Source organism: Oncorhynchus mykiss, chromosome 4 (genome assembly GCF_057628025.1).
Source record: "Oncorhynchus mykiss isolate SJ-2025 chromosome 4, ASM5762802v1, whole genome shotgun sequence".
In the NCBI taxonomy this organism is placed as follows: Eukaryota; Metazoa; Chordata; class Actinopteri; order Salmoniformes; family Salmonidae; genus Oncorhynchus; species Oncorhynchus mykiss.
In genome coordinates this window covers 4,314,019-4,332,275 of record NC_143025.1, presented here as the reverse complement: position 1 = coordinate 4,332,275, position 18,257 = coordinate 4,314,019, and the positions used below count along the sequence as shown (strand labels likewise).

The following is an 18,257-nucleotide window of genomic DNA, read 5'->3' as shown; positions in this document are numbered from 1 at the left end:
TTGTACAGTTTTACAACCACGTATGAGTTATTATGGACACTTATAGTTAGTATCACAGCACATCAGTTTAAGACTTTACAACATTCATTAAAAGCATTATAGATATGTACTTCATAGAAACTGTTACCCTTTATATATTCTAACCACTCTATTTAATTTATTCTATATTAAGGGTCCTAACCTAGGAACTAAGGCCTTCTCAACTCTGCCTGCAGTTTTCTCTCTCCCTCCCTTCCTCTAACCCCTCCCTCTCTCGCTCCCTCCTTCTCTCCCTCTAACCCCTCCCTCTCTCTCTCCCTCCCTTCCTCTAACCCCTCCCTCTCTTACTCACTCCTTCCTTCCCTCTAACCCCAGCCCTCTGGCAGAACCAGGAAGTCCCTCCCCTTCACAAACTCTCTTCAGTGTAAACTAAACTGATCTGAGTCTCTCTGTCGTCTGTCTGTGTGAGAGTGAACAGCCGTCCAAATGGCTCAACAGGGAGTTCTGCTGGACCAGGACCAGTTATGTTGTTCTGTCTGTCTGGATCTACTGAAGGAGCCGGTCACTATTCCCTGTGGACACAGTTACTGTATGAGCTGTATTGAGGGCTGCTGGGATCAGGATGTCCTGAAAGGGGTCTATAGCTGTCCTCAGTGCAGAGAGACTTTCACTCCAAGGCCTAATCTGAGGAAAAATAACATGTTGGCTGAGGTGGTGGAGAAACTGAGGAAGACAGGACTCCAGGCTGCTCCCCCTCCTGCTCTGTGCTATGCTGGACCTGGAGATGTGGTGTGTGATTTCTGCACTGGGACCAGAAAGCAGAAAGCCCTCATGTCCTGTCTGGTGTGTCTGGCCTCTTACTGTGAGACTCACCTCCAACCTCACTATGAATTTCCTGCTTTGAAAAAGCACAAGCTGGTCAAAGCCACCGCACAACTACAGGAGAAGATCTGCTCTCATCATGACAAACTGCTGGAGGTTTACTGTCGTACCGATCAGCAGTGTATCTGTCTGCTGTGTGTGATGGATGAACATAAAGGCCATGATACAGTGTCAGCTGCAGCAGAGAGGACTGAGAAACAGGTAAGACCAGAACAACTTGTTGGTGACTGTCTGATAAACAAAGAATTAAAGATACAGTAGGAACTAAATCTGTTTGAATATGAGATCATTATATTATATACAATATGAAATGGATCCCCAAATATGAACACAAACCTTGAGTATATTGAGTTTGTTACAAATGTATCACTATTTTCTAAAGTCAAACACTATTATCATTCTGAATGGCCTTTTATGAGTCCAAAGTTCAGTCTCAACCCCTTGATACATGTAGGCCTACCATACAAACTATAATCATTCACATAGCAACATAATATCATATTGTAAAGGGACTTCCTCAGGATTGTAGACCTTCCTCTCTATGGGTCCTATGTCACATTACTATACTATTGATCTACTGGACTAATAAAGCTTGATAGCTCATTGAAGAGTGATTCTCCACAGAGGCAGCTGGGGATGAGTCAGCAGAAGGTCCAGCAGAGATTCCAGGAGCGAGAGAAGGAGCTGAAGGAGCTCCAACAGGCTGTGGAGTCTTTCAAGGTGAGTATTGTTGACCAGAGGAGACACACCATTTCACTTCTCTCCTCCAGTCAGAGAGAGAGAGAGAGAGGGGCCCCTATCCAATCCCACTGACCCCACTGTTGGGAACAGGCTGTCTGGACCCCTTTCAGAGAATAGACTGGTTCATGTAACCAACTGGGCTGCCTCATCACATAACCATGAGTAACCATGACTGACTCATGTCCCCTATACATTAAAATGGAACTGTCTCTCTCTCAATTGAATTAAATTCATAGGGCTTTATTGGCATGGAAATATATGTTTACATTGCCAAGCAAGTGAAATAGACAATAAACAAAAGTGAAATAAACAATCAGAAATGAACAGTAAACATTACACTTGGAAGGTATTTGGGGGATGGGGGAGGGTCTATTAGAAGTTAGTAGGACTCTTTTATTTTCTCAGAAGTACTGAGTTAGGTAGGAGGATTTAGAGGGCTGTAAATCGTGATTGAACACACTCCAGCCCAGTAGGTGGCGCCATGCACCTCTTAAAGGATAGGGTGCAGCATTTCTACTTTTTGATAAAAAGCGTGCAAAATTTCAACTTCCTGCTACTCATGCCAGGAATATAGTATATGTATATGATTAGTATGTGTGGATAGAAAACACTCTGAAGTTTCTAAAACTGGTTCAATCATGTCTGTGACTATAACAGAACTTATGTAGCAGGCAAAACCCCAAGGAAAAACTGTTCAGAAAAAAAAAATCACTCTGGCAGTTGCCTGAATTGTCTTTGTCAAGGGAAATTAGATAGCGCCCAGTTTACAGTTCCTACAACTTCCACAGGATGTCACCAGTCTTTGGGTTGAAGTTAATCATTGGTGAAATGAAGAAGAGGCAGAGGGGTTACACTGTGGATTATGTAAGAGAGAAAATCGTGCATGTATTGTTGACTTGCTGTTTTTGAAATCAGATCAACCCGTCAACAATTTGATCGATTATTAACGTTTAAAAATACCTAAAGTTGGATTACAAAAGTAGTTTGAAATATTTTGGCAAAGTTTATAGGCAACTTTTGATGTCAAATGTTTTGTAATGACGTTGCGTTTTGGAAAGCTGTTTTTTTCTGGATCAAAACGGGCTTTATAAATGGACATTGTGGGTATACATGGACGGAATTATTCGAAAAAAAGGACCAATTGTGATGTTTATGGGACATATTGGAGTGCCAACAAAGAAGCTCGTCAAAGGTAAGGCATGTTTTATATTTTATTTCAGCGTTTTGTGTAGCGCCGGCTACGCTAATTCTTTTGTTTACATCTCGTTCAGGTTGTTCAGGGTTAGGGTTAGGGTTAGGGTTAGGGTTAGGGTTAGGGTTATCGGCCTAATTCTGTTTTGGTTTGTTTGGTTGTCAATTAGGGTGTGCAGGGTGAATACATGGTCTGTTGTACGGTAATTTGGTAAAAAGCCAATTTGACATTTGCTCAGTACATTGTTTTCATTGAGGAAATGTACGAGTCTGCTGTTAATGATAATGCAGAGGATTTTCCCAAGGTTACTGTTGACGCATATTCCACGGTAGTTATTGGGGTCAAATTTGTCTCCACTTTTGTGGATTGGGGTGATCAGTCCTTGGTTCACAATATTGGGGAAGATGCTAGAGCTAAGTATGATGTTAAAGAGTTTTAGTATAGCCAATTGGAATTTGTTGTCTGTATATTTGATCATTTCATTGAGGATACCATCAACACCACAGGCCTTTTTGGGTTGGAGGGTTTTTATTTTGTCCTGTCACTCATTCAATGTATTTGGAGAATCCAGTGGGTTCTGGTAGTCTTTAATAGATGATTCTAAGATCTGTATTTGATCATGTATATGTTTTTGCTCTTTATTCTTTGTTATAGAGCCAAAAAGATTGGAGAAGTGGTTTACCCATACATCTCCATTTTGGATAGATAATTCTTCGTGTTGTTGTTTGTTTAGTGTTTTCCGATTTTCCCAGAAGTGGTTAGAGTCTATGGATTCTTCAATTGCATTGAGCTGATTTCTGACGTGTTGTTCCTTCTTTTTCCGTAGTGTATTTCTGTATTGTTTTAGTGATTCACCATAGTGAAGGCGCAGACTCAGGTTTTCCGGGTCTCTATGTTTTTGGTTGGACAGGTTTCTCAATTTCTTTCTTAGATTTTTGCATTCTTCATCAAATCATTTGTCATTGTTGTTAATTTTCTTCGGTTTTCTATTTGAGATTTTTAGATTTGATAGGTAAGCTGAGAGGTCAAATTTACTGTTAAGATTTTCTACTGCCAGGTTTACACCTTCACTATTACAGTGGATGTTTTTACCCAGGAAATTGTCTAAAAGGGATTGAATTTGTTGTTGCCTAATTGTTTTTTGGTAGGTTTCCAAACTGCATTCCTTCCATCTATAGCATTTCTTAATGTTACTCAGTTCCTTTGGCTTTGATGCCTCATGATTGAGTATTGCTCTGTTTAAGTAGACTGTGATTTTGCTGTGGTCTGATAGGGGTGTCAGTGGGCTGACTGTGAACGCTCTGAGAGACTCTGGGTTGAGGTCAGTGATAAAGTAGTCTACAGTACTACTGCCAAGAGATGAGCTATAGATGTACCTACCATAGGAGTCCCCTCGAAGCCTACCGTTGACTATGTACATACCCAGCGTGCGACAGAGCTGCAGGAGTTGTGACCCATTTTTGTTGGTTATGTTGTCATAGTTGTGCCTAGGGGGGGCATATGTGGGAGGGAATGCTGTCACCTCCAGGCAGGTGTTTGTCCCCCTGTGTGCTGAGGGTGTCAGGTTCTTGTCCGGTTCTGGCATTTAGGTCGCCACAGACTAGTACATGTCCCTGGGCCTGGAAATTATTGATTTCCCCCTGCAGGATGGAGAAGCTGTCTTCATTAAAATATGGGGATTCTAGTGGGGGGATATAGGTAGCACACAGGAGGACATTTTTCTCTGTTAGGATAATTTCCTTTTGAATTTCTAGCCAAATGTAGAATGTTCCTGTTTTGATTAATTTAATGGAGTGAGTTAGGTCTGCTCTATACCAAATTAGCATACCCCCTGAGTCCCTTCCCTGTTTCACACCTGGTAGTTTGGTGGATGGGACTATCAGCTCTCTGTAACCTAGAAGGCAATCAGTGGGTCTGTCTCCTCTATACCAGGTTTCTCGCAGGATGACAATGTCTGTATTACCGATTTCTTTGGTGAAATCCGGGTTTCTGCTCTTTAGGCCAAAGGCAGATGACCTCAGGCCTTAGATATTCCAGGATGATATAGTGAAGGCTTTTTGTTCCATAGAGTGTCCAATGTTGTTGGTTGTGGTTTGGCCTCAGGCCAGTAAGTGTGAGCAGAGCCTGCTGAGCATCTGGTACATGCCATTGGCTTGGGCGAGTGTGAGAGTGGGGGTTGGGACTGTTTGCCCGCTCACTACCTGGGTGTATGTGTGGCTTCCATGTTGAGGCCCTCTTTGTGGGGGTGGGGTGCATGGGGTGGGCAGGAGTGGCATAGGTCTGATCTGAGGGGGCCTAAATGGGGTGTGGGCATGGTTGACGTGGGGGGGTGTTGATTGGTTGGGGTGGGGGTGTGGATGTGTCTGGGTGTACTGTGGTCTGGATGTAATTCCTCTTGGCGTGGGTCCTCTATGTGTAGGTCCAGGGGGGGGTCCTGCAGGTCTGGGAGAGTGTCTATTGATCTGTTGCTCCTGTGTGAAGTGTTGGGGATACGTTTGAGGGCGATGTCCTTTAGAGTCTGGGCAAAGGTGGGCACTGCTGCCTTGTAGAGGTGGACCTGGTCATAGAGGCTGTTCAAGTCCAGGGTGGAGTGGTGGGCCAGGAAAACATTTGGTTTTGAGGCACAGTCACGGGAAATACTTGCGTTTACCCGCTGTATTGTGGCAGGGTCGAAGTCTTTTCGTGGTAGCAGGGTGGAGATAACCACTTGTGCGTTGGGGAAAGTAGAAGAAGCCTTTTCAATCACTCCCTTCAGTGCTGTGGCCACCCTTTCCTGCTGTGCTCTCAGGTCGTTTGTGCCTGTGTGTATTATTATGTGGCTGGGTGAACCTAGTTGGTCCTCAGACAGAAGGTCGAGGGCGCCCTGGGTGTTTGGACACCAGAGTTTAGACAGAAAGTTTTTTATCTTCTATATATTTCCCATTTGAGTCCATAAGTTGTACAATCTGTGTCTTGTGTTTGTCCTCAGTGGGTGTGGAGGGGTTGTCAGAAGGGCTATCAGGGTGGCTGACAGGGGGGGTGCTCAGAGGGGGTGAGAGCCGCTGGGCTTGGGGTTCCTCATTTATCTGTTCTGCTGTGATGTCGACTCTATGGTCAGGGTCTGGTGTGGACTGTTCTGCTGTGGTGTTGAGACTTTTGTCAGGTGCTGAGGTGGGCTGTTCTGCTGGCTTCTCTGTGGGGGTGGCCACTTCTCTAGTGGATTGTTCTCTGTCACACTCCGCCCCCTCACCCTCTCCTCCATCCCCCTCAACCTCTCCTCCACCAGCAGTCTGATCCTCTCCTCTAATGCTCTGTTCTGCTCCTCTTTCTCCTGTTGAAGTTGTCTCACCACTGTCCAGAGTGCAGATATGTCTCTGTCCACCTCCAGCTCTCCGGGTCTGGTTAAGGGGGTGTTGTTGTGCTGAACTGTTGTCTGGGTCTGTGCTGACTGAAGTGTAATCACCTGCTGTTCCAGCTCCACCTGCCTTATCTCCAGCTGGGTGAATTTGTCCTTCATTTCAATGATTTTCGATAAGGAGCTTCATTTTGTAATCTTTTCTTGCTTTATCATTCTTTACATGCAAAGGGTACTGTAATTACCTCTGAACAGCGGGAGGGAGCTTCTAAGGCCTCTCCATTTGGTTGGGGTAGACTGTGTGACTCTCCTGCCATTGTTGGGCTAATGGACTTTGACACCTCTCACTTGACACGTCAGTGCTAGTTGAAGCTGTATCAGCTTGGCAGAATTATGTTAGAATTCAGTCCTTATAAAGTAATGTTGTGTATTTTTCTTCTTGGCTTTTGGAAATAAAATATTGTTTCAGACTAAACATTACTCACTCAGTTCCAGGTTGGATGGTGTTTTCAGGTTTCTGTTGTTTTCCAGAGAATTTGCTGTATAGAGAAATAAATCTTGGTAGTTGTGAACCTTCCAGGTAATTCCGTCCAAAATCAGGTTGTAGGTTTTAAGTTTAATTTGAAGTAGGGGTTATGTTGAAGAGGGTAGAATCCAGTATGTGTTCCTGACAAAAAATCCAAGTTTATCTAACTTCTAATCTATCTTTTTTTAAGAAAATGCTGAAAAATGCAGGAGCTCATCTGATCCTGACCTGTACTCTCTCTCAATTCAATTCAATTCAAGGGCTTTATTGGCATGGGAAACATGTGTTAACATTGCCAAAGCAAGTGAGGTAGACAACATACAAAGTGAATATATAAAGTGAAAAACAACAAAAATTAACAGTAGACATTACACATACAGAGGTTTCAAAACAATAAAGACATTACAAATGTCATATTATATATATATATATATATATATATATATATATATATATATACAGTGTTTTAACAATGTACAAATGGTTAAAGGACACAAGATAAAATAAATAAGCATAAATATGGGTTGTATTTACAATGGTGTGTGTTCTTCACTGGTTGCCCTTTTCTCGTGGCAACAGGTCACAAATCTTGCTGCTGTGATGGCACACTGTGGAATTTCACCCAGTAGATATGGGAGTTTTTCAAATTTGGATTTGTTTTCGAATTCTTTGTGGATCTGTGTAATCTGAGGGAAATATGTATCTCTAATATGGCCATACATTGGGCAGGAGGTTATGAAGTGCAGCTCAGTTTCCACCTCATTCTGTGGGCAGTGAGCACATAGCCTGTCTTCTCTTGAGAGCCATGTCTGCCTACGGCGGCCTTTCTCAATAGCAAGGCTATGCTCACTGAGTCTGTACATAGTCAAAGCTTTCCTCTCTCTCTCTCTCTCTCTCTCTCTGTCTCTCTCTCTCTCTCCAGCGCTCTGCACAGTCAGCAGTGGAGGACAGTGATCAGATCTTTACTGAGCTGATCCGCTCCATTGAGAGAAGGAGCTCTGAGGTGAAGGAGCTGATCAGAGCCCAAGAGAAGGCTCAAGTGAGTCAAGCTGAAGGACTCCTGGAGCAACTGAAGCAGGAGATAGCTGAGCTGAGGAAGAGAAGCACTGAGCTGGAGCAGCTCTCACACACAGAGGACCACATCCATTTCCTCCAGGTAACTAAACTGTCTTGTTACATGTGATATGAAATTAACTTCATGTGAAACTATTCATCTCAATCATTATGTTGTCCTGTCTCTCTCTCTTTCCCTGTCTGTCCCTCTTTCCCTCTCTGTCGGTCTCTCCCTCTCTCTGTCGGTCTCTCCCTCTCTCTGTCTGTCCGTCCCTCTCTCTCTGTCCGTCCCTCTCTCTCTGTCCGTCCCTCTCTCTCTCTGTCCGTCCCTCTCTCTCTCTGTCCGTCCCTCTCTCTCTCTGTCCGTTCCCTCTCTCTGTCCGCCTCTCTCTCTCTGTCCATTCCCTCTCTCTCTGTCCGTCCCTCTCTCTCTCTGTCCGTTCCTCTCTTTGTCCGCCCTCTCTTTGTCCGCCCTCTCTCTCTGTCTGTCCCTCTCTCTCTGTCTGTCCCTCTCTCTCTGTCTGTCCCTCTCTCTCTGTCTGTCCCTCTCTCTCTGTCTGTCCCTCTCTCTCTGTCTGTCCCTCTCTCTCTGTCTGTCCCTCTCTCTCTGTCTGTCCCTCTCTCTCTGTCTGTCCCTCTCTCTGTCTGTCCCTCTCTCTCTGTCTGTCCCTCTCTCTCTGTCTGTCCCTCTCTCTCTGTCCGTCCCTCTCTCTCTCTGTCCGTCCCTCTCTCTCTCTGTCCGTCCCTCTCTCTCTCTGTCCGTCCCTGTCTCTCTCTGTCCGTCCCTCTCTCTCTCTGTCCGCCCCTCTCTCTCTCTGTCCGCCCCTCTCTCTCTCTGTCCGTCCCTCTCTCTCTCTGTCCGTCCCTCTCTCTCTCTGTCCGCCCCTCTCTCTCTCTGTCCGCCCCTCTCTCTCTCTGTCCGCCCCTCTCTCTCTCTGTCCGCCCCTCTCTCTCTCTGTCCGCCCCTCTCTCTCTCTGTCCGCCCCTCTCTCTCTCTGTCCGCCCCTCTCTCTCTCTGTCCGTCCCTCTCTCTCTCTGTCTGCCCCTCTCTCTCTCTGTCCGCCCCTCTCTCTCTCTCTCCGCCCCTCTCTCTGTCTCTCCGCCCCTCTCTCCGTCTCTCCGCCCCTCTCTCCCTCTGTCCGCCCCTCTCTCTCCGTACCTCTCTCTCTCTCTGTCCGCCCCTCTCTCTCTGTCCGCCCCTCTCTCTCTGTCCGCCCCTCTCTCTCTGTCCGCCCCTCTCTCTCTGTCCGCCCCTCTCTCTCTGTCCGCCTCTCTCTCTCTCTGTCCGTCCCTCTCTCTCTGTCCGTCCCTCTCTCTCTGTCCGTCCCTCTCTCTCTGTTCGTCCCTCTCTCTCTGTTCGTCCCTCTCTCTCTCTTTCTTTCCCTCTCTCTCTCTGTCCGTCCCTCTCTCTCTCTGTCCGTCCCTCTCTCTCTCTAGTCCGTCCCTCTCTTTCTCTGTCCGTCCCTCTCTCTCTCTGTCCGTCCCTCTGTCTCTCTGTCCATCCCTCTCTCTCTCTGTCCGTCCCTCTCTCTGTCCGCCTCTCTCTCTCTCTGTCCGCCCCTCTCTCTCTGTCTGCCCCTCTCTCTCTGTCCGCCTCTCTCTCTCTCTGTCCGTCCCTCTCTCTCTGTCCGTCCCTCTCTCTCTGTCCGCCCCTCTCTCTCTGTCCGCCCCTCTCTCTCTGTCTCTCTCTCTCTCTGTCCGTCCCTCTCTCTCTGTCCGTCCCTCTCTCTCTGTCCGCCCCTCTCTCTCTGTCTCTCTCTCTCTCTGTCCGTCCCTCTCTCTCTGTCCGTCCCTCTCTCTCTGTCCGCCCCTCTCTCTCTCTGTCCGTCTCTCTCTGTCCTTCCCTCTCTCGCTCTGTCCGTCGTTCTCTCTCTGTCCGTCGTTCTCTCTCTGTCCATCGTTCTCTCTCTCTGTCCGTCCCTCTCTCTCTCTGTCCATCCCTCTCTCTCTCTCTGTCCATCCCTCTCTCTCTCTCTCTCTGTCCCTCTCTCTCTCTCTCTCTCTCTCTCTCTCTAATTCTCTCTCTCTCTCTCTCTCTCTCTCTCTCTCTCTCTCTCTCTCTGTCCGTCCCTCTCAATTCAATTCAATTCAAGGGCTTTTTGACATGGGAAACATGTGTTAACATTGCCAAAGCAAGTGAGGTAGATAATATATAAAGTGAATATATAAAGTGAAATAAACAATAAAAATTAACAGTAGACATTACACATAGAGACGTTTCAAAACAATAAAGACATTACAAATGTCATATTATATATATAGTGTTTTAACAATGTACAAATGGTTAAAGGACACAAGATAAAATAAATAAGCATAAATATGGGTTGTATTTACAATGGTGTGTGTTCTTCACTGGTTGCCCTTTTTTCGTGGCAACAGGTCACAAATCTTGCTGCTGTGATGGCACACTGTGGAATTTCACCCAGTAGATATGGGAGTTTTTCAAAATTGGATTTGTTTTCGAATTCTTTGTGGATCTGTGTAATCTGAGGGAAATATGTCTCTCTAATATGGTCATACATTGGGCAGGAGGTTAGGAAGTGCAGCTCAGTTTCCACCTCATTTTGTGGGCAGTGAGCACATAGCCTGTCTTCTCTTGAGAGCCATGTCTGTCAACAGTCTGTACATAGTCAAAGCTTTCCTTAATTTTGGGTCAGTCACAGTGGTCAGGTATTCTGCCGCTGTGTACTCTCTGTGTAGGGCCAAATAGCATTCTAGTTTGCTCTGTTCTTTTGTTAATTCTTTCCAATGTGTCAAGTAATTATCTTTTTGTTTTCTCATGACTAAAGTTATCAGTCTCTCTCTGTCTCTGTCTCTCTCTCTCCAGAGATATCAGTCTCTCTCTCTCTCTCTCCAGAGTTATCAGTCTCTCTCTCTCTCTGTCCGTCCCTCTCTCTCTCTGTCCGTCCCTCTCTCTCTCTGTCCGTTCCCTCTCTCTGTCCGCCTCTCTCTCTCTGTCCATTCCCTCTCTCTCTGTCCGTCCCTCTCTCTCTCTGTCCGTTCCTCTCTTTGTCCGCCCTCTCTTTGTCCGCCCTCTCTCTCTGTCTGTCCCTCTCTCTCTGTCTGTCCCTCTCTCTCTGTCTGTCCCTCTCTCTCTGTCTGTCCCTCTCTCTCTGTCTGTCCCTCTCTCTCTGTCTGTCCCTCTCTCTCTGTCTGTCCCTCTCTCTCTGTCTGTCCCTCTCTCTCTGTCTGTCCCTCTCTCTGTCTGTCCCTCTCTCTCTGTCTGTCCCTCTCTCTCTGTCTGTCCCTCTCTCTCTGTCCGTCCCTCTCTCTCTCTGTCCGTCCCTCTCTCTCTCTGTCCGTCCCTCTCTCTCTCTGTCCGTCCCTCTCTCTCTCTGTCCGTCCCTCTCTCTCTCTGTCCGCCCCTCTCTCTCTCTGTCCGCCCCTCTCTCTCTCTGTCCGCCCCTCTCTCTCTCTGTCCGTCCCTCTCTCTCTCTGTCCGTCCCTCTCTCTCTCTGTCCGCCCCTCTCTCTCTCTGTCCGCCCCTCTCTCTCTCTGTCCGCCCCTCTCTCTCTCTGTCCGCCCCTCTCTCTCTCTGTCCGCCCCTCTCTCTCTCTGTCCGCCCCTCTCTCTCTCTGTCCGCCCCTCTCTCTCTCTGTCCGCCCCTCTCTCTCTCTGTCCGCCCCTCTCTCTCTCTGTCCGTCCCTCTCTCTCTCTGTCCGCCCCTCTCTCTCTCTCTCCGCCCCTCTCTCCGTCTCTCCGCCCCTCTCTCCGTCTCTCCGCCCCTCTCTCCCTCTGTCCGCCCCTCTCTCTCCGTACCTCTCTCTCTCTCTCTGTCCGCCCCTCTCTCTCTGTAAGCCCCTCTCTCTCTGTCCGCCCCTCTCTCTCTGTCTGCCCCTCTCTCTCTGTCCGCCCCCTCTCTCTGTCCGCCTCTCTCTCTCTCTGTCCGTCCCTCTCTCTCTGTCCGTCCCTCTCTCTCTGTCCGTCCCTCTCTCTCTGTTCGTCCCTCTCTCTCTGTTCGTCCCTCTCTCTCTCTTTCTTTCCCTCTCTCTCTCTGTCCGTCCCTCTCTCTCTCTGTCCGTCCCTCTCTCTCTCTGTCCGTCCCTCTCTCTCTCTGTCCGTCCCTCTGTCTCTCTGTCCGTCCCTCTCTCTCTCTGTCCGTCCCTCTCTCTCTGTCCGCCTCTCTCTCTCTCTGTCCGCCCCTCTCTCTCTGTCCGCCCCTCTCTCTCTGTCCGCCTCTCTCTCTCTCTGTCCGTCCCTCTCTCTCTGTCCGTCCCTCTCTCTCTGTCCGCCCCTCTCTCTCTGTCCGCCCCTCTCTCTCTGTCTCTCTCTCTCTCTGTCCGTCCCTCTCTCTCTGTCCGTCCCTCTCTCTCTGTCCGCCCCTCTCTCTCTGTCTCTCTCTCTCTCTGTCCGTCCCTCTCTCTCTGTCCGTCCCTCTCTCTCTGTCCGCCCCTCTCTCTCTCTGTCCGTCTCTCTCTGTCCTTCCCTCTCTCGCTCTGTCCGTCGTTCTCTCTCTGTCCGTCGTTCTCTCTCTGTCCATCGTTCTCTCTCTCTGTCCGTCCCTCTCTCTCTCTGTCCATCCCTCTCTCTCTCTCTGTCCATCCCTCTCTCTCTCTCTCTCTGTCCCTCTCTCTCTCTCTCTCTCTCTCTCTCTAATTCTCTCTCTCTCTCTCTCTCTCTCTCTCTCTGTCCGTCCCTCTCAATTCAATTCAATTCAAGGGCTTTTTGACATGGGAAACATGTGTTAACATTGCCAAAGCAAGTGAGGTAGATAATATATAAAGTGAATATATAAAGTGAAATAAACAATAAAAATTAACAGTAGACATTACACATAGAGACGTTTCAAAACAATAAAGACATTACAAATGTCATATTATATATATAGTGTTTTAACAATGTACAAATGGTTAAAGGACACAAGATAAAATAAATAAGCATAAATATGGGTTGTATTTACAATGGTGTGTGTTCTTCACTGGTTGCCCTTTTTTCGTGGCAACAGGTCACAAATCTTGCTGCTGTGATGGCACACTGTGGAATTTCTAGCCTGTCTTCTCTTGAGAGCCATGTCTGTCAACAGTCTGTACATAGTCAAAGCTTTCCTTAATTTTGGGTCAGTCACAGTGGTCAGGTATTCTGCCGCTGTGTACTCTCTGTGTAGGGCCAAATAGCATTCTAGTTTGCTCTGTTCTTTTGTTAATTCTTTCCAATGTGTCAAGTAATTATCTTTTTGTTTTCTCATGACTAAAATTATCAGTCTCTCTCTGTCTCTCTCTCTCCAGAGATATCAGTCTCTCTCTCTCTCTCTCCAGAGTTATCAGTCTCTCTCTCTCTCTCTCTCTCTCCAGAGTTATCAGTCTCTCTCTCTCTCTCTCTCTCTCTCCAGAGTTATCAGTCTCTCTCTCTCTCTCTCTCTCCAGAGGTATCAGTCTCTCTCCAGTATCAGTGTATCTTCAGACTTACCCAGCATCGTTGTCCGTCCTCTTCAGTACTTTGGAGATGTGAGTAAGACTGTGTCTGAACTGAGAGAGAAACTAGAAGACTTCCTTAAAGGAGAATGGACCAAGATCTCCACTACAGGTGTGTTGAAAACAATAAGAACATCAACTTTAGACCATTGAAAGTTCCCTACTAGTCATATACATGTGGAATATGGTCTGATCTTAACATTCCCTCTCTCTTTCAATGTGTTTGTGTGTCTGTAGTGAATATAGTGGATGTTGTACTGCCTCCAGAGCCCAAGACCAGAGAACAGTTGTTACAATGTGAGTCTCTTTATTGTGAAGTAACTAACAGTCTCTTTTTACTGACACTCCTAACAATCCCTCTAGAAATATATAGCAATAGTAGATCTAATCAAAGACTGGGTATCTATCTGACTCCTCATATTTCTCTGATTTGATCTCTGCTGTGCTCTAATCAAAGACAGGGTAGATACAGTATCTGACTTAACTTATTGTTCTGACTCCCCTCATTGGTCTCTGCTCTTCTCCCAGATTCCTGTCAGCTCACACTGGACCCAAACACAGCAGGCACACTCCTCTCTCTGTCTAAAGGGAACAGAAAGGTGACCTGTACAGACCAAGTCCAACCATATCCTGACCATCCAGACAGATTCACCTACTGGTACCAGGTTCTGTGTAGAGAGGGTCTGTCTGGACGCTGTTACTGGGAGGTGGAGAGGACTGGTTATGTTGTTGATACAGCAGTCTCATATAAAGACATCAGCAGAACAGAGGATGATGGTGGATTTGGACACAATAGCAAGTCCTGGAGTTTAGAGTACTATAGAGGTGGTTATTGTTTCAGACACAATAATCTTGTGACTAAAGTATCAGGCCCTCAGTCCTCCAGAGTAGGAGTGTACCTGGATCACAAGGCAGGTACTCTGTCCTTCTACAGTGTCTCTGACACAATGACCCTCCTCCACAGAGTCCAGACCACATTCACTCAGCCCCTCTATCCTGGGTTTTATCTCTCTGGTTCGGCTGAGCTGGTTAAACTGTAGTAGGGTCCAACCATATCCTGACCATCCAGACAGATTCACCAAATACAGGCAGGTTCTGTGTAGAGAGGGTCTGTCTGGACGCTGTTACTGGGAGGTGGAGTGGAGTGGGGATGTTGTTACAGCAGTCTCATATAAAGACATCAGCAGAACAGAGAGAGGTAATGATGGTGGATTTGGAAACAACAAGTCCTGGAGTTTACAGTACTATAGTGGGGATTATTGTTTCAGACACAATAATGTTGTGACTAAAGTATCAGGCCCTCAGTCCTCCAGAGTAGGAGTGTACCTGGATCACAAGGCAGGTACTCTGTCCTTCTACAGTGTCTCTGACACAATGACCCTCCTCCACAGAGTCCAGACCACATTCACTCAGCCCCTCTATCCTGGGTTTGGGATTGAATATTGTTTTGCTCTCACTGGTTCTGCTGAGCTGGTTAAACTGTAGTAGGGTCCACATAGATACTAGTCATGCTGGTGTAGTCTATAGCTGAGCTGGTTAAACTGTAGTAGGGTCCACATAGATACTAGTCATGCTGGTGTAGTCTATAGCTGAGCTGGTTAAACTGTAGTAGGGTCCACATAGATACTAGTCATGCTGGTGTAGTCTATAGCTGAGCTGGTTAAACTGTAGTAGGGTCCACATAGATACTAGTCATGCTGGTGTAGTCTATAGCTGAACTGGTTAAACTGTAGTAGGGTCCACATAGATACTAGTCATGCTGGTGTAGTCTATAGCTGAGCTGGTTAAACTGTAGTAGGGTCCACATAGATACTAGTCATGCTGGTGTAGTCTATACCTGAGCTGGTTAAACTGTAGTAGGGTCCACATAGATACTAGTCATGCTGGTGTAGTCTATAGCTGAGCTGGTTAAACTGTAGTAGGGTCCACATAGATACTAGTCATGCTGGTGTAGTCTATAGCTGAGCTGGTTAAACTGTAGTAGGGTCCACATAGATACTAGTCATGCTGGTGTAGTCTATAGCTGAGCTGGTTAAACTGTAGTAGGGTCCACATAGATACTAGTCATGCTGGTGTAGTCTATAGCTGAGCTGGTTAAACTGTAGTAGGGTCCACATAGATACTAGTCATGCTGGTGTAGTCTATAGCTGAGCTGGTTAAACTGTAGTAGGGTCCACATAGATACTAGTCATGCTGGTGTAGTCTATAGCTGAGCTGGTTAAACTGTAGTAGGGTCCACATAGATACTAGTCATGCTGGTGTAGTCTATAGCTGAGCTGGTTAAACTGTAGTAGGGTCCACATAGATACTAGTCATGCTGGTGTAGTCTATAGCTGAGCTGGTTAAACTGTAGTAGGGTCCACATAGATACTAGTCATGCTGGTGTAGTCTATAGCTGAGCTGGTTAAACTGTAGTAGGGTCCACATAGATACTAGTCATGCTGGTGTAGTCTATAGCTGAGCTGGTTAAACTGTAGTAGGGTCCACATAGATACTAGTCATGCTGGTGTAGTCTATAGCTGAGCTGGTTAAACTGTAAACTGATTTGTTATTAATTAAAATTCAATACAATGTTTTAATCTTGTACATTTCCATGAATCATGATGTCTGGTGTTGATGTATATTGGTTGTCATTCAGAACCATTGATATGTTTTCTCAGTTGGTTCTCTGTCTCTATGTAATTCTCCTCTGTATCATTGATCAGCTTGTTGGCTCGGTCCTAATTGATGTGTTCTCTGTCACCTGGAGCTGCATGGAAAATGGTCCAGGAACTAAAGGACAATTCAGGACTAGTCAGCCCACTACAAGCTGGTATCACTTACTTTCTACTAAACTATATGGTCTGGTTTCCCAGACACAGATGAATCCTAGTCCTGGACTAAACAGTATGTTCAATGTAGATGTCCAGGAAACCGGCCCTAAATGTGTCATCTTTCATCCTCCCATACTGCTCAGTCCAGCAACATTAAACCTGTCCAGCAGGTGGTGCTGTTGACCAAACAATAAAACCAGCAGATATCTTGACTTTTCACTCAGTATATCAGTAATGTTCAGAATAGTACTTTAATATCATTGGAGATTGATGGTCTTTTTAATCCACTATCCAGAGTCAGGAACAGATGAAGTTAGGTCTGCTACTGTTCAGTGATTAAATATGATTTATGGTGATGGGAAATAATAAAAAACACTCAACTTCATCTAGTAATAGTTTTCCTTTGTTATTTATTCCAAGGTGTGTCTTTAACTTGTAAATGTATTGTGTGGAGGTGAGCTAGTGGTGTGGCTGATAGAATAGAATGAAAAGGGAGGAGGGGAGGAAGAGGTGAAGGGCTGTTCAAGAAACCAGATGAGGAAGAGGAAGATGTTCAGGGGAATTACTGTCTCTGTTCCAAATGGTTCCCTATTCCCTACGTAGTGCACTACGGTGCTTCTGACCAGGTCTAAAGTAGTGTTCTACGTAGGGAATAGGGTGTAGATTTATTACAATATCATGCTTTAGTGTTTGGCACAAAATATATTAGATCTCCACCCCCCCACTTCCTGTCTGTCATCCCCCAGTTCTGTTAAGACTTCCTCTCATTGAACTGGGTCTCATTCTAAATGATCACTTTGCATTGATAGTCCATACTGGTCTTTACTATGGTTCTACATACAGTACCTGTATTGATAGTCCATACTGGTCTTTACTATGGTTCCACATACAGTATCTGTATTGATAGTCCATACTGGTCTTTACTATGGTTCCACATACAGTATCTGTATTGATAGTCCATACTGGTCTTTACTATGGTTCCACATACAGTATCTGTATTGATAGTCCATACTGGTCTTTACTATGGTTCTACAGACAGTATCTGTATTGATAGTCCATACTGGTCTTTACTATGGTTCCACATACAGTATCTGTATTGATAGTCCATACTGGTCTTTACTATGGTTCCACATACAGTATCTGTATTGATAGTCCATACTGGTCTTTACTATGGTTCTACATACAGTATCTGTATTGATAGTCCATACTGGTCTTTACTATGGTTCTACATACAGTATCTGTATTGATAGTCCATACTGGTCTTTACTATGGTTCTACATACAGTATCTGTATTGATAGTCCATACTGGTCTTTACTCTGGTTCTACATACAGTACCTGTATAGATTTTCATACCAGTGTTTAAACCTACAATATGGCCTTATAAATCAGTGTATATCAGTGTTTAAACCTACGCAAGGTAGATGACCACCAGCCAACAGCGCTGTAGAGATCACAATGATGTGTTAGACGTTTCTGATTTGTAAAGAACCTGAGGGCTGCATGATACACTGAATCAAGTGCTCTCAGGGTCGTGGCTGAGGCCTGCATATATATAACATCACTAAAATCTAAAACCGCCAGTAATGTACATCATACCAGCTCCTTCCTGGCCTCCAGAGAAAAACAAGCCTGATGCCAGTAATGTACATCATACCAGCTCCTTCCAGGCCTCCAGAGCCTGATGCCAGTAATGTACATCATACCAGCTCCTTCCTGGGCTCCAGAGAAAAACAAGCCTCATGCCAGTAATGTACATCGTACCAGCTCCTTCCTGGCCTCCAGAGAAAAACAAGCCTCATGCCAGTAATGTACATCATACCAGCTCCTTCCTGGCCTCCAGAGAAATACAAGCCTGATGCCAGTAATGTACATCATACCAGCTCCTTCCTGGTCTCCAGAGAAAATCAAGCCCGATGCCAGTAATGTACATCATACCAGCTCCTTCCTGGCCTCCAGAGAAATACAAGCCTGATGCCAGTAATGTACATCATACCAGCTCCTTCCTGGCCTCCAGAGAACAACAAGCCTGATGCCAGTAATGTACATCATACCAGCTCCTTCCTGGCCTCCTGATGCCAGTAATGTACATCATACCAGCTCCTTCCTGGCATCCAGAGAAAAACAAGCCTCATGCCAGTAATGTACATCATACCAGCTCCTTCCTGGCCTCCAGAGAAAAACAAGCCTGATGCCAGTAATGTACATCATACCAGCTCCTTCCTGGCCTCCAGAGAAAAACAAGCTTGATGCCAGTAATGTACATCATACCAGCTCCTTCCTGGCCTCCAGAGAAAAACAAACCTGATGCCAGTAATGTACATCATA

At 46.0% G+C, this 18,257-nt stretch overlaps 1 protein-coding gene across 1 annotated transcript; it reads left to right on the top strand.

Annotated features, from left to right (window-relative positions):
- Positions 1 to 368: 368 nt before the first annotated feature.
- Positions 369 to 16,316, top strand: LOC110517712 (E3 ubiquitin-protein ligase TRIM16). The gene is made up of 6 exons (XM_090230889.1): positions 369 to 1,062; positions 1,486 to 1,581; positions 7,577 to 7,810; positions 13,071 to 13,230; positions 13,356 to 13,415; positions 13,647 to 16,316. The coding sequence occupies exons 1-6, from the start codon at positions 466 to 468 to the stop codon at positions 14,156 to 14,158; spliced, it is 1,659 nt and encodes a 552-aa protein (XP_090087015.1). The 5' UTR covers positions 369 to 465; the 3' UTR covers positions 14,159 to 16,316.
- Positions 16,317 to 18,257: the final 1,941 nt, after the last annotated feature.